Raw genomic sequence first — 16,991 nt, 5'->3', positions numbered from 1 at the left:
AAATTAATTTCTGGAAAATTTTAAATTAACTATAATTTTAAATAAAATTTTGTTATTTTAAAAGTTTTTGAAACAGATTGATTTTTCTACAAAAAAAATAATAATTTGTCTTATAAAATATTTGTCAAAAATTTAATTATCTTATAATAAAATTTATTATGGAGTTATTTGCCTAATATGTATATTAAATTTTTTTATTGAAAATGAATGATGGATTAATATGTTAACATGTATAATTTTTAAGCATTTTTAAAGAGTTATTGGGCAATTTTAAAGTCAAAAAACAACGGCGTTATTCATCAATTCATGTGTTAACTTGTTAGCAGATACTAACTTCTTTTAACAATAAAATGAATTTTTTTTTATGTGATTAAATGAAATCTTTATGACTAGGAAGATTTCAGAGACTCATATTTTAAGTTAAAATTTTGGCAGTTCCAATAAAGTACTTGATATATATAACCAATTAATTAATTTAATGTGATGTTATAAATTTATCTATAGCCAATGTTTAGATTAGGCACTCCCACAAGAAGTTTGGCTCTAAGTAATCTCTTGTCTTTTAAAGATAACTGTCTCTCTTTTTATTTTTTAAAATTTATTAAAAAATTGCCCAAAAAATTCAATGTGGATCTTACGTTAGGCTTGAATCATAAGTGACAACACCACCAGCATTTTCTTGGCTTTAGAAACGTCTACGTAGATATATACGATGCAAAAAGAAGGTAACCCGATTCTTATTTTAAACACACTTCTTATGGGATAAAATATGACCATCAAGAAATGATTAACTTGGCCACTTATAGTTTTAGGCCTAAAAATCTACTTATACATTACTTATAGTTGGTATTACAATTTTAATATCATAAGGATCTTTTAGTTTTGGAAATTTGATGGATTTTTAGTGATTTAAGAAAGGGGTTGAATAAAAAAAATATTACAATTTTATAGATTGCTAATTGATTTCGTTCTTTTTCTGAAATTCATTCTTGGAAAATTGTCAACAATATAATGAAGGTAAATTTTTAGGAGTGAATCTTCTAAATCTGATTTCATAGAATCTTTTCTTTTTGTTATCTTATTTTGATAAGAATATATCACAATAAATATTTGTGTACTTAATGTTTGTTTGCTGAAAATCAGAACCTGTCAGGACTTTTCTACAATACTTAGAATATATAATTAATATATTTAATTAATTATATCTCAATCAAATATTTGTCATCATCAAGATTGTTAAATATTCTTTGTACTTGTTTGAAAGTCATTAAATTGATAAAAAAGATATATTTTTAATGAAAAAAATATTTTTTATTTTTTAATGTATTTAGTAAATTTCTTTACATAATAAATAAATAAAAAAATACTTTTATCTTATTTTACTCAAACATAATTGATAGATAAAATTATCATTTTATATAAAATATCTAAATATAAAATCAATTTTATCAAAAGATTTTTTAAAAAAATATCATTTAAAAAAATATTTTTTGAGAATAACGTCCAAATAAGTCTTTTAAACTTAATAAAATTGATTTTCTTAATTTTTTTTACTTGATCTGTTACAAGTAATGAGACGAAGATAAGATAATACATAATATAAATTTTTTTTATAAAAAAACTTAACAATAATAATGCAATAAATTATATGATAAGAAGTCGCATCTTATTTTTTTTTCTTTCTTACTTTCATTTTCTAAGAAAGATTTAAAACACCATTTAATTTTGTTAAGTGAAAAATGAAATGGAGAAAATTCTGAGTCCACATTGAATACATTTTTCTATCTAGCATTATTTATCATTTGAAAAGTTTGATAAACCATTAATAATTTTGTTTTCACTTTTAACCTTAATTAATTCAACAGGATAAAGGAAGATATTTAACATAGAGAAAATGAAAAGAGGGATAAAAGAAAGAGAATTTAGTTTTTTTTTTTTTAGATCAGTAGTAACAGTAGCTTTGTATTAGTCAACAAAAGTTGGTTTACCTGGTCAACCCTCGCTTCATACATTTCTATAATTTGCTTTCAATCCTTACATTGAGGATAATGGTCTTCCGCTCTCAATGTAAATTTTCTTTTGTTAAAAAAGTCAAAACTATATATAAGAAAACTCTTAGTATCACAAAATTATAATAATAATAACAATAATAATAGTTTATTAAAAATCCTATGCCAATATTAATTTATTGTGTATTTGTGAATGAGTTATAATTCAAATAGCATAGTCTCTCTACTTACCTAATAAATTGTAGGTTCGAGTCTACCTATTTTTGATTAAAAAAAAAACTTATTGTGTATTTAATAAAGTGCATGCTGGCCAAATTAAAGATGAATGTTAGGCATAGAAGTAAAGGAACACACTCCAAATTTCATACTAAATGGTACTGAATGATATATGTAAATATCAAAAATAGTAATAGTAATTGCTTTTGTCATCTTTGTGAAACAATTAAACTCGAGTGTATGTACAAATAATGACCATGTGAATAATATACCATAATGTAAGAATAAAACTCTTTTAATTCACCATAGATTTTACAAGCCAATAATGATGAGTGCTCGATTCATGTTTTGCTCAAGTGAGTGTAATATAAAGTTAAAGATTGACCAAGTTGACTGATCAATGAAGAATCAATATTACTAAGCCATAATTTCATTAATTTCTTATATAAAATCATGTAAAGATTATTTTGAAATTGATGACCAAATCTTGTGCCAATCAATATCATACTGTATTACTGTATAGATATGCGCATCCAAATCCAATAATCCATAGTAGTTACATTCCACTAATCTTTTCCTAGTTCATTATTGAATATAATGATGTCTAACTATACGTTTGGGTAATTATTATCCATACATAATAATAACAACCAATTTGCGCGCGCACAGCAAAAAGAAAAAAAAAATTGATTCTTAACTTTTGATTCGTCCATATTTAAGTTTTTGACGATTTAAAAATATATTTAAATTTAAAATTTAGACATATCTATCCCTAAATTTAATTTGTCTAATTTTAAAAATTCTTTCACGTATGTATCCGTATTAATTAGGTCAATTCAATAGAAATCACATTTGATTTTTTTATTGGGTCTGACAGACTAAGTGAATATAAAAGATCGATATATTCAAATTTAAAAAAAAGTCAAAAACTTAAATGTCCACAAATCAAAAAGTCAAAGACCTATTTATTATTTTCTCAAAAAAATTATTCTTCTAAGATACACGGTTCTAAATGGAACAATAATTAATAGTTTAATTTTCTAATTTTGTGTTTTTTATTTCTGATATAAAAAAACAAGATATTAAGTCACTGTACAAAACCATGCCTAAATGTGTGAAATCAAAAAGAAAAAGAAGAGGGAGGGAAAAAAATAAAAAAGAAAAGGAAGAAACTCATGATTACAAAGGAAAAATTTGATGCAAAAGGACAATCTAATTGAGGGTACTTTACCCCACATACATATACATCACAATATAAATCAGAGGCTTTTTATTTTGTTTTTGTGAATATAAAAACAAATGCAGAGAATGATAGAGCACTTTAAAGTAACAAAGCCCCCATATTGGACCCAATATGTCTCTGCGCTAAAAACTTCATTCACATTTTGCCATCTTGCCCCTTATCATGGGATTCATTATTTTGGCAGCATTTACTTCACAATAATATTATGAGTTATGACCACAATAAATATTTTTTTAACAGACTAGTTATTATGCCCTAAAAGTATAAGAGACTGGAAAGAGTTTATAACTTTATATCATTATTCAATTAGATGTTTATGTTTGTAAAAAAATTATGTTATTGAATAGTTGAATCAAATTTTGGACTAGTATAATAATATATGATTAAATATTTATATAAAATTTTATTGAACATATTAACAAGGAAATGGTTTAATTAATGGATGTCAAACATATCCGAAATATAAACCCTCCTTTTTAGCCGCTAATCACTCCACATGGCATGCATCCAACTAAATGGCCTCAAACGAACGGTCTTTATGCATTTTCGATTTTGTAAACCGAAGATTATTTTCGATTTATACTCGAATCCGCAATATATATGTGAGTAAAGAGAAATTCTGTCACTTGAATTATAGTCTATAATTCATTGACTAAGTTTTAAGAATTAAAATTTTACCTCTATATATAATAATACATTGACTAATAATAAATTTTTAAATGTAATTTAAATTTGTAATAAATTTATATATATACTGGGACAGTGCCTCAAAATGGCTATGATTGCGCACTTGTTGGGCAATTAGATTACACATGAGTAGTTAGATTTGTTTGTCATAGAAGAAATTAAATTAAAGTATTATAGTTGAACCCCACGAGTTCATATACCTATCATAGCCTTAGATAATATAAGGGAATGTGGGATATATACTATCTACATTAATGCATTTATAATGAAGGAATATAATCCCAATAGAGAATGTAAAGTTTGGCATGTTACTAAGTAAAGCAAGACAAAGAAGGCATATAAGTATAGAAGAGAGTGATTTCTAGGGATACCTTCCTAGGGATTTATAAAATATTTTGAATATAGGGCAATGTATGGCTAATATTTTAAGTGTATGAGCAACATTAGTCACTGCAAAACCTTGAAAATGCAAGAGAGAGAGAAGGAAAAAAGGGGTAAGATAAGATAAACAATGTAGGAGGTGAGATAGGTAGCATACCTATATTGTATAGTAAGTATTGTATTCAAAATGCATGAAAATCATCAATGGAATTAGTTTTAAAAGTTGAAAGGATAGGGTAAAAATAAAAAAAAATGAATAAATAAAGAAAAGATTATCTTTGCTTTTGCTTCAGCCACTTTTTCTTTCTAATGATAAAGTGGAGAGAGACCGATCAAGCTGGACACGAAGAAAAAAAGAGGACTTACATTAAACTACTAATGATTGTGTAAGGAATAATGTTAGAGAAATGTTTAGGATATATATATTTTCATTTTCACATTGAATTTATATGCTTACAAGAATTGTTGAATGAGATTTTGAATTTAAGAGTAAAACCGCCCTATATTATGCGTAAGTATATAGTATTTAAGAGTCATCAATATAGCGCATTAATAAATCGTAGCAAATTGTATATTTTAGTTTCTAATATTAGGCTCCATTATTGAGTTATTTCTCTCAATCTAACAACGTACCACTTAAATAGCCTTTTACCCTAATAATAGTATATCGAAAGAGATTAACTTTATCTTCAGATAAATAACTGAAAATAGATGTTTGCTTACTTAGATGTTAAGATTTGAGACTCGAATAACTCTTTTGTTTTACAACTTTTACATAATTATTCAACGGCCTTTGTAGATTTAAAAGAGGGGAAAATAAAAAGCTTTAATTAAACTACCCAAAACAACTCGGTTTGTGACTCCGCTTTCTTTCTTTTTATCTTGGTTTTCTTTCTAAGCTTGACATATAAGACTCTCGTATCATAAATCCAAGACAAAGCCATAAATTGGAGGAACTTTCCGCATTCATCAAAACCCGTTTACCAAATTCATGTTCAATAGGTGGGCTTTAGCTTTTTGCTCTTAAGCCATTCTTTTCACTTAATTTGTTTAATAGTAGTAAGGCATATAAGTTGGACTATGCCATTAAGGAACTAAGTTCAACAAGCCCTCGAAAGGAGAAATTCTTGGGATAAGCCAGTTTATTTTGTTTGCTCAAATTCAAAAAACACTTTAGACAAATCTCATGAGTCATGAGGAATGAGTTTCAACAAAGGGAGATTAAAGGACACACTCAACTATGATATGTTTAACAAATTTATCACATTTGATATCTGAAAAAAGAGTATTATACGATCTTGAGTTCTCCTAGCATAGGAGCTAGCTTTTGTGGTGATGGTTTTTTCAAGACTTGTATTACAATTTCTCAACAAATCTACCGCAAACCCTATCACTACAAAGATGTCATTCTTGACCCTTGACTTGATTACAAGATATTATGACAACTTAATAGAACATAAAATAAAACTACTACTAAGGATAAGGAACTTTGTTTGGGTTTGGGTTGTATTTTGTTTCTTCCTATTCCTTGCAAAGAGAATAGGAAAACATTGCAGTATTGGTATTTACTAGTTCAGCTTCGTGCAATAAATTATGCAATCATTTTCCCATGCTAGAAATTAATATGATTATTTCTTCTTTGGTAATTAGCATATCTACTTGGGGCATAATGTTGATTGTTGAACATGCAAGTAAAAGGAGCATTCTATTCTGTAGGTGAAACTAAATTAACCATATTTAATGGATGCTGCTATGTTTCTTTAGCATTCCAACACTTTTTATCAGATATACTATTTATTACCTATAGCTTGAGCTAACTTGCAAACAATTGATCCAATTCTGGAACACCTAGTCTATTTCCTTGCTTACCATGCTTCCTGCATTCCACCAATTTAGAAACTGCATTGACTTTCTCAATAATGAGTGGAAGTAGCTGAGATGCCTCATTCAAAAATTGAGCCCCAGCTCCCCCGGAAGCTTCGCCTCCGTCGCATTTTTCTAATTTCGACAACAATTGCACCACACTCTCGGCTGCAGCATCCAAGCTACCAAATGCTTCTTTGCATGCAGATATGGTCTCTGCTACTTCATTCCCTTCAAAAACACCTTGTGTCTCATTGCTTCCTTCTTGCACCTTATTATCAGTTGAACTTTCCTCAGGAGGGCATTTGTCTAATTCATATATTAAATCTAATAAACTATGTGGTGAATTCTTGGGGTCCTACAACAGACATTTAGAACAGCAAATATTTAAGCTTAGGTCATTCATGGTCTTATTGTTCATAAATAATTAAGGGGATCTCCAAATACCATCATTATGAATTGGTATTAAAAGAATGAACCAGAATCATGATGCACATATATATATATATATAATACTACCAGCTGTGTTAATATAGTTACTGTGCAACTTATGAAGTTTATATGAAGACATGAAGTGTCATTAAGTGAGCTAAGCAATGCTAGGTACCAACTATGATTATATCACATATAAGGGGTAATTTAACTTTAAAGAACAGAATAGTTATCCATTTTGTACCAATACCAATATTTTTATAAGTGCTTCAATTGCAGTTTGGTTGATTAAAGGGCTAGTTTTGTTTATCCGCATAAAAACTCGTATACCTGCTTAGAAGAATTTCTTAATTCGTCAATTTCGTTGTCCTGCAAGGATCTGTTTTTGGATAGGGTATAATTTGCAGCTTTTTCCTCAGAGTTCATGCTTTTATTAGTTATATGTCTGACAGGACTGATAAATACTCTCTTGCAATCTCCTGGGTAATCCTGCTGCACAACATACCTTGTAGAAAACCTTCTAACTACCGAATTTCTTGACTCTGTCTGCACATAACCATTAAAAGAGCTCAAAATACTTAGCTAATGTGGTCTAATCTAGAGAGAAAATAACTCAAGTTGTAGAGTAGTTCAAGTGTATCTTTATTATCCAAAATTTGTGACAATTTTCTCCGCAAAGAAGGCTCGGTTTTGGCAAGAAATTAACCCCGCTCAAACCCTCAACTTTTCACCAATTAACAGGCCATGAATATTGTTGCCAATAACTTCATAGTTAGAGAAAAAACGTCACTTATGCTTAGTCCTATTATAGTGTTATTTCTATATTACATATTAGATGCGTAAATCCCTTTTCCTAAATATAATCAGTTTGTCATCCACCGGTCATTTTCAATATTTTTCCAAGACAATGCAAGAAACGTTCAGAACTGACAGTTCCTCATCGGTTCCATTAGTCGGGATCATCACTGTCTAAAAAGAAGAACCAGCAATATATTTTATAAGCTAGGCATTAATTTCTACTAAAGCTAGTTATAAACTAGCTCAATTGCCAACCTATATTCTCAGTTTTATAATGGGCAGCTTAATAAGTATTTCCCGAGAATAAGAATAAGACAAATAAAACCAAGAGACTAATTCAAAGTAATGGACATAAGAGTTTTCTTACACTTTTAAATCCTTTATGCTTCCAAGAAATAGCCTAATATGACATCATTATTTCATGAAAGAAGACAAACCTTGTGTGTATTTGATAAGCTGCCAAAATGTTGCTTAAACATATCACTGTCTTCTTCACAATGCAAACTGCCAATGTTAGCTTCAAGAATTGGTTTTGACTCACTTACAGATTCATCTAAATGGAGCTGCTCTGCTTTTATATCAGAAATTTCTTCAGAAGACAAAGAAGAAATACAACTATTATTGAAGTCAACTTGCTCTTCTGAAACAACACCCAACTCTTCATTTTCACAATGGCTACTGAAACCTAATGAATTCTGGTCCTTCCTAATTGCAGCCTTATCCTGTTCTGCCATAAACAATATTTATAAAAGTTAGTTGTATATTTTCTTTGGCTGCAATGCTTGGTACTTTATGTCAAAATCATAACCCCATGGTAAGCCTTGAATAGACTATCCAAGGAGCCAAACTCACATAGGGCATGCTATTTCCTGCTGCAGCCCGTAGGAATATCCTACAGAAGGGGATGCTGCAGAGTGTGCCAAAGCTTAAAGTCACACAGAGGACGGATCTCAAAATGAAGTAATAATTTATGATATAATCCACTGTGCAATCTTATTTTGAATTAAAAGTTCCTAATGTCAAGAGCATGTAATCATGTAGTGAAGCCAGCCTCCTTAGCCAAATATCCAAGACATTAACTCAAGTTATCATACTTGGATATTACTAGTTAATAAGATGAATCACTTACAAAGAAAATAACAGTAATAATTCCTACAAATTATTCAGTCTCAAGTCTCAGACACAAAATTTGCAAACCACACCACAAGCAATACCAGACCCCTACTAACTATAATGCTTCAAAAAAGTCAGATACAAGAAATTACAGTCTATAGCCTGAAGGTTTACGTTAGTACAAACTTTCAATACCTTTTGTCATTATAATCATATTCTCCAAACCAAATTTGAAACAAAACTTGGTTGACTAGAGTAAGTCTTATTTGCTCTCAGCAGTAAACATGAATATTTAGAAGAATGAGGTCTGAGGAAAATGGTTGGACTCACTTAAACTTAAGGGAATCCCTTGAAACTTTGTGTTCATAAGATTGTGCATTTCCGGGGAGGAAAGAGAGTCCATGCAAACAGTGTAAACAGCACGCCACTGGTTGTCCAAAGCAATATTGCTGAAATTACAGTGAGTTATGAGCAAAGAACTAATATAGTACGAGAATTTCAGGACTCAGATTTAATACCTACCTAAAACTTCTGTAAGGGGTTGAAGAACATTGAGATTTCAGAGTCTTTGGCAATGAAGAATCATCATCAGATGGCATTTGAACTTCTGGGGATGAAGTACTATCTGCCTGATCATTATCAAGGCAGGAAAAAAATATTAGAAAAATAACTGCTTGGTCCAAATTATAATGCAGAGAGTACCATCAAGGGCAGAGAGGGATCCCTTTTGTTCCAGCACCTACATGTAGGCATGAGTGCATGACACAATTACAAAATGATCTTAAGCCTAGTTTTATAAACAACAAAGATTCGCACCCTCCCTTCTGTTCCAGCACCAGGCATGTGTGCAGTAGAAACTCTCAAGATTCACACCCTTACAGCAGCAGCTTGAACTGGTGTTGTTTAGGGTTTAGACAATGCTCTCATGACCATTTGGATGAAAGCTCTCCCAAAAAAGTATCCACAAATGTAGGTTTGGATTTGATATATGCCTAGGTTGGTGCAACTTTATGAGAAAAAGAAATATCCCAAGCAAAGGCAAATTATTATTTTTCATTTAAAAAAAAAAAAAAGAAGCAAAATTGAACTTTGTTAATGCTCAACTCCAATACCTGAAACTTCAATCATGGCTGATTCAAAGTGGACAAAGAATTTTCGAATGTATCCATGGCATTGACATACTACCTTAGCCCAATTTCAAATTTCATTCAAGGTTTAATTTGATTCTAAGGAATAGGTTTTCTATGGAAATTTTAAAAATGAAATGTCAACTGACAAATTTGCAGCCTTAAACAACCATTTTACACAGTTATATTCTTTAAGGATGGAAATATTCAACCCAGGGGAGTGGAGCTATAATGAAATGGAGTTTCTAGGAAAGGGAAAATAAATAGTTCAAAGTGAGAGTACAGATACCTCTAATGAAGTATTGTTAAGATTCTTGAAGACAGAGTTGGGGCTGGTCACTTTTGATTGTGCCCATCTTGGAAGTCTAGAAATGCTAAATTTAAAAGATGAAGCCTCTTTATGACAACTCTTTGGGCAAAGTAATCCATCCCAGCTTTGAGTGTTGTTCCATAATGACTGCATACCCTCAAGATTGACCTTGGAGTTCTGACAATCCACTGCACTACATATATGACCAAAAGAGAGAGGCTGAGCTAAATTCCTTGTACCCAATGGATCAGTTCTTTCCATTATTCTCCTCAATATCTTAGAAGACAGTGGGGCAGGCAATTTCCATACAAAAATACACCCATCACCATCTACCTGAATACAAATAATATGTTGATATTTGTTACAACGCCGTGGGTATTAGCAACATTTTTTTTGAACATCATGACAAGAGTAAGACCAAAATAAGTGCAGGTCTAGGCCTCCAAAGTAAACTACATAACCATTTATCGCATTAATGCACATTCAACAATAATAACAAATAAGTAAATAGGTGATATCACTTGCATGGACGAAATGATACCATGAAATCTCACAATCCCATGTAGAAGCTGGGAGTACTTTGGGGGGAATTTTGGGTAAAGATTGTTCCTGGGAATAATATCTTTTCATTTTCTACCAAATATGGAAATATTTTCACATTCCTATGAATGTAAAAACATTTCTCCCAACCCAACAACCCTTACAGTTTTCTTAAATTTTCCTTTCTATAGTAGTATAGTGAGATTTCACCTTCTACATGGGGTTGTGAAATTCAATAGGGTCATTTGGTCCATGCAATTGACCTCACCTTCATCCTTACCGAAGCCTGTAATGGCTATCTAGAAACCTAAACAACAGAAGTAATAAGAAAAATGAGAAACTTCACAATCATAACTCCATGAAACTTTTCCATTGTTGTAGTTCATTTTGGTCTTCAGCTCACATTTTGAATAATGGTACTTGCTGTGATTATGATCCCACTTGAAAGTCAATAATTCGTATTAAGGACTACTTTTTCTACTTCAATGCAATTAATATCTGAAAGCTTGCAAGCATACAGTTCTCTTCCCCATTAGCCACACAATGCATCATATTGTGCTTATTTAAACAACTGCATGGTTATATGCTTATCTTCAGTACTCCATGTATATGTTTTACCGTCCTTTATTTAAGAAGATACTTCAATGTTATCTTAGAATAAGACTTCACTAAGTCCCCCCACCCTCCGCACTAAAAGATTCACAACTTTCGCAATGAAAATGCAAATAATCACCTAAGAGAACGTAAATAGAAATGAGCATTAAGCACAGAGAATCTCACTGAAACTATGCGCTTGCAATCAGGCAAGAAGATGACACCAGTTACAATTTCAGCATGCCCAATGGCCTTTGCAACTATCTCTCCAGTGTTGAAGTCATATATGCAGATGGACTTGTTAGAGAACGAGCACACAACATAAGTGCAGCTTGGATCCATTATAACCTGTTAAAAATTAAAATTATCAGCCCCTCATAAGTAGGATGATATACATAGTAATTCTCCAATAATAAAGCTCACCTTTATAGGTTCTCCAAAAGTTTTGTCATGAGTGTACGACCGAATTAGCTTCTGAGAAGCTGTGTTAAAAATCTTTATCTTCTTATCCTATTAATACTCATAATTGAATTAGCAATCAAAAGACCTACTTCTGCAAATTATGAGTAAATGGCTAAACAGATGAAGAGAACTAATTGGATAATTGTAGTAAAATTTACATGGGAGGGCTTCCACAACCAACAACCCAACTTTGAACTGATGTGTACCATGGTTAACAAGTTACAAGCATATACTTTACCTGCCCAACTGTGACAACATTCTCACATGTCCAATCCACAGCCATGTCATAAACAGTTCCAAATTTTGAAGCCTTTTGACGATGTTGCTGTAAAATGTTATGACCATTTTCTGCTTGCACTACATCATGGAGAACTAGGAAACTGTATGAAAGAATCTTTATTTTAATCATAGGGGGAATCACATCGCATAAAAAGTATCAGGATTGACAGCTGGAGTGAAGAAGTGATGGCCATATAGAACAAGGGAATAAGCACACAACCAGAAGGCACAACTTAAAAAGCATGAGTGTAAAAAGTGTGGCCTAAAGGGGTGGACCAGACTGCTTTCAGACCAATTCAGATAAACTAAACACTAGTAGTCTAATTTCAGCGCATTTATTACAGGTCCTACATACATGCTACATGTTTGAATTTCAAAATGATAATAATTGTGATGCGCATTGCTACTGGTATAATGGTAATTTCAAATTTTCAACTGAAATGCATTGGTCCAATAGATGGCAGGTGGTTTATACCCAAAGAATGGAAAAAAAATATATAGTTGTCCTCACATAAATCATATTCACTCAATAAATACAGAACTACCCAACATAATCCGTGATTGATAGGATAGGAGCAATAATCAAGTAGGCATATGACATAACACATAACACATTGAAGAATGGTTTTTTTGTTTTGCCTTCAATGAATGTTTTCCCAGCTTGATAACGAGTGAATTAGAGAGTGTGCGTTGAATCATGACTCAGTGGCTTGGTATTCGGTATGTGCTAACAGAAAGTTTCATAATTGTAGTATTAGTCAGATTTTTTTGAAATTTTTTGAACACTTGTTTTCTGGATAATTCAATCTTAAGATGTACCGCTTCAGTTTCCCAGTCTTGAATTCAATTTTTCAGCATAACTTACGTAATCTATTTTTCAATTTTAATTTGCATATGCTTTATGCTTTTGAAGCCAAAACTCTACTAGCATACCTATCCGCACTACAACTGAGGATCCTGCAACTGTTGCTGGTAATATTCACAGATGTCACTGCAGCTGAATGATCATCGATGCTGCCAATGAGATCAAAGTTTCTGCCAGATGTACCCAAAACGTCATTAACAAGCATAAACAGCCAACTTAGCTAGCCTAAAAATTTGCAAACCCACACCTGTCCACATCATACAGATGGATTATGCAATCTCGTCCCCCAGAAGCAAGAAAGTAGCTGTTTTTTGCAATGTCATCAGACATGTCCTGGCTAAAGCTTAATGTAAGAATCTCTGCATCATGAGCACCCTGAAATGATGTGGACAACATAAGTGACCATAAAAAGTAATGTGCAGAATACCTTCAGATATAGTTTACTGCAAGACAGTTTCAAAATGAACTCATGTGGAACTCAACCTGAAAACATGTGTAATCTGAAGTTTGGAGGTTATATATATGGAGATTTCCTCTGCAATCACCAGCAGCTAGATGCTTTCCATCTGAACTAACAGCGAGTGACCGAAATCCTGATTTTGAAAGATTTGCCTTAACTGCATCCCGTTCAAAAGTTCCTGCACTTACTGCAGCAATAGAAAGGAATGGTGCAACATAGTGAGACAAGGATAATCTAATAAACCTATATAAGTGAATTAAGATATTTTTGTCTAAAGTCATAAGCTACCTAGGTATGAAGAGCTCAATAGTTCCATCTTCGATGAATCACGCTCTTCAGCATCTTTTGATAAATCAGATTGCAAAGAGAGATCCCACAGCCTAATTGTACCATCAGCAGAGCATGTTGCAAAAGAAACTCCCCCAAAGCAACCTCGAGCAGTGCATGCTAGGGACGGATCATGGATGTTTTCACAGCATAGATTCTTGATATCCCATATGCATGAGGAATGTGAAACTAGCACAAAACATCTGGCAGGCTGGAAATTAAGGAAAGGATTTTCGCTTTTCAGCATTAACCAATATTAATTTACACGGCACCTTATGGCCTAGAGGATACTCGGAAAAGTTTTTTCTTCGTCAGCAACTAACTTATACAAACCTTGATAGCAATAAGTTAATATATCGTGATCCATGAATAGGTAACCAAATTCATCATGATTATATTGACAAACATTTTATTTACCTGATTCACATCATGGATGTCCCAGATGTAGAGACTATGATCTCCATAAATGACCACTGTAGGGTATGAAGTAGAGAATATGTAAATGTGAAATACAGGAATATATTAAATTTATTAAATTGAATATATAGCACTCACCAAGCTTTTCTAAGCCTGAAAACTGACATGCAACAGCATCAGGCAGAGCAAGCAGCTTTTGAAAATCCTGTTCAATAGCTGTTTCCTCTGAATATAATATGTTGCCTAGGTATTCTAGAGACATGGGGGTAAATAATTGGACTGCTCCATTGTTGCAGGCACAAGCAACTAGCTTTCCGGATGTTGATAATGCAAAAGCTTTTTGGACCTGAAAATGATCATTACAAAATTGTGAAAACTTACAAGGAACTAACAACATAAGTATTAGTATTTCATAATCGTATTCAATATAGTACGGTTCACAACGGTTTCATCAGTTCTACTCTATTGTTAAGTGAATTGCTGAATGCATTTAGAGTACATAATGTAAAAATAATAAGTGACAAAGACCATATAAACTGTGCACTTCAGATAATTCACAATCAGACCCAGAAATAACATTTATTCCATTCCAAGGCATAAATTATTAGGATAGCCTAAGTTATGGCCAAAATAGAAGTTTGCCATCTTAGAAACTAGAATCATCATAAGGAATTTCAAGCCTACACTTAGAACATTACTGCAGAGAAAATGTATTTTAAATCTATATGCATGTTACTCATGAAACAAACTTTTATCCTCTGCCATTTCCTCTATTAAAAGATAAGTTTAACATGGTTTGACATATTATGAGATGATACAGACTGATATACCTTCAAAGTAACTGACTTCTTAAGCGACAAACTGGAATGAACAAGGTACAAAATTCCTGAAAACAGAAAGAAATGGAGATATTAATGAATTAATCATTTTGGTTCAAGAAATGCAAATGCCTCAAAATCTCGACAAAAATGCCAATCTTAGACTCATTCTGAACCAAATCAAACCTGAATTGGTCAATGCATAAATTGGAAGGCAATCACCAGCTTGTTTACAATTATCATAGCTGCTATTTATCCACACAGAAGAAGCAATATATATACAAGAGCTTCCTTTATGAATAGCAAGATTTGTTGGCTTTTCATGTATCACTATTGATGCTGACCTGCCCTTTGTTCCATTTATTTGTGTACTTCTAGATGATCCAAGTACCCAAAATTTCAAGTGCTTTTCTCCAGCAGTTATGATTAATTTTGCATCCGATGAGAAGCTGACATTTGAGACAGTAGAGCAGGCTGAAGTTGCTTTAACCTTTGTTACTAGCTCACCACTTCGCCACTCCCAAAGGTAAATATACCCCCCAACCGATACCAAATGTTTACCTGCAACAGAATACTATAAAATAAGTAAGAAGCAGTAGGTAATCAAATTAATTAAGAAAATCATATATTTGGCAAAAGTGTAACCAACCATTAGGTGAGAAGCAGATGCATGCGACTCCATATAGATGACCTTTCAGTTCAGAGACAATGGACGAAGTAGAAGAATCCCATATTAGTACTGAGCTCTGGCTTCCTGCCTGCAAGACCTAGTTAGATTCTTGTTGGACGTGGTCTTTCTAAAGAAGCACCACCTTTGTACTAACATTCTCAAATAAACTGGAAGCTATATTTATTCACAGGTCATGAACTGTTTGCGGCGCACTCCTTTGTGTGAACAAGTGACCTTACAAACAGAATACTGCTACCAAGATCAAATTAAAAGAGTTGATTCTCACCTCTCCAGCCGCAACAAAGTGCCCATCTCGTGACATAGCCACACAACTCAAAGGCTTTGGCAATCTATAAGACACCATTAGGTGTGACTGAGTACCTAAGTTCACATCATAAACAACCACTACGGAACCAGCCAAATAAGCACATTTGGAACTCAAGCCACTTGAAGCTAACCCATTGCCGTTTTTTGTCGTCAATCCGATTACCTCCTCCAAACCCAGCTGCAAATAAAGAAATAAGAATAAAAAGAATTCATTTAGAAATTAACTCTTAGTTTTGTAACAATATAAGTAGTCACTAGTCAGCACTACCGAGTACCGAACACGCAAATTATTAATTAGCAGATAATTTTGAACTCAAATTTATCACGAAACAAGGGTTTGAGGTTCTAAAATGATTCCACATTGATTTCTTTTATAAGAAAGATAAAAAATAAATAAATTTGGGGGGAATAAGTTCTACTCAGTCAGCAAACTTAAGGTGAAAGTTTTACTTAGCTCACAGTTTCTCCATCCTCGGGGAACAAACAGTGTTAGAACTCGTGAGCCAGAAAATCACAACTCACATTGCTTTGTTTTTGAGGGGCTTCAAAAATCAAAAAAGAAAAGAAAAGAAAAAAAAAAAACCTTGAATGCAGCATCGTGTTTGTTGACTCTGTAAGAGGATTTCATTCTGAGAAGAGAATGAAGGAATCCCTAATCAAGCTAATGGTCGCTTTTTAAGATCATCTTATTAAGCTTCGTGAATCAGAAACACTGAGCAGAGGGAGAGGCGGGAATTTTGCTCAAATCAAAACTAAAATGAAACTGTTGTCTTTTTTTTTTAATTTAAAATTTTAAATGCAGAAAAAATATTTTAAAAGTCACGGATATGGCGTTTGTTTTAAAAATATTTTAAACAGCATTGTTTTGAGAACCAGTCATTAGGCCGATTCGGTTAGGTCTAAAAACCGTCTGAAAAAAATTGGTTAAAAAATTGGTCGAACTGACAGTTAGCCAGTGAACCAGCCAGCTTTTTAAAGGTCTCTCGATTCCGTCATCCTCCCAAAACGACGCCGTTTTGTGATTTAGAAAAAAAAAAAAATCCAAAACAGCAA

General features: G+C 32.4%; 1 protein-coding gene across 5 annotated transcripts; it reads right to left on the bottom strand.

Annotated features, from left to right (window-relative positions):
- Window positions 1-6,179: 6,179 nt before the first annotated feature.
- Window positions 6,180-16,662, bottom strand: LOC107484845 (uncharacterized). 5 transcript variants are annotated; one of them, XM_016105391.3, is made up of 20 exons: window positions 16,522-16,662; window positions 15,898-16,116; window positions 15,591-15,699; window positions 15,128-15,502; window positions 14,954-15,009; window positions 14,262-14,469; window positions 14,124-14,179; window positions 13,668-13,917; window positions 13,403-13,566; window positions 13,167-13,294; window positions 12,988-13,089; window positions 12,014-12,155; window positions 11,737-11,823; window positions 11,500-11,661; window positions 10,159-10,512; window positions 9,265-9,371; window positions 9,073-9,191; window positions 8,067-8,356; window positions 7,162-7,377; window positions 6,180-6,757 (listed from the first exon to the last, which is right to left on the bottom strand). In XM_016105391.3, exons 1-20 carry the CDS (start codon window positions 16,564-16,566, stop codon window positions 6,350-6,352), a joined length of 3,597 nt encoding a protein of 1,198 aa, XP_015960877.1. In that variant the 5' UTR covers window positions 16,567-16,662; the 3' UTR covers window positions 6,180-6,349. The 5 variants fall into 5 exon arrangements, with proteins under 5 accessions (XP_015960877.1, XP_020996255.1, XP_020996257.1 ...); XM_021140596.2 differs by having other exon boundaries at window positions 13,812-13,917; XM_021140598.2 differs by lacking the exon at window positions 16,522-16,662 and having other exon boundaries at window positions 15,128-15,515; window positions 15,898-16,043.
- Window positions 16,663-16,991: the final 329 nt, after the last annotated feature.

Source organism: Arachis duranensis, chromosome 4, assembly GCF_000817695.3.
Source record: "Arachis duranensis cultivar V14167 chromosome 4, aradu.V14167.gnm2.J7QH, whole genome shotgun sequence".
Classification (NCBI taxonomy): Eukaryota; Viridiplantae; Streptophyta; class Magnoliopsida; order Fabales; family Fabaceae; genus Arachis; species Arachis duranensis.
This window is presented reverse-complemented; position numbering and strand designations above follow the sequence as displayed.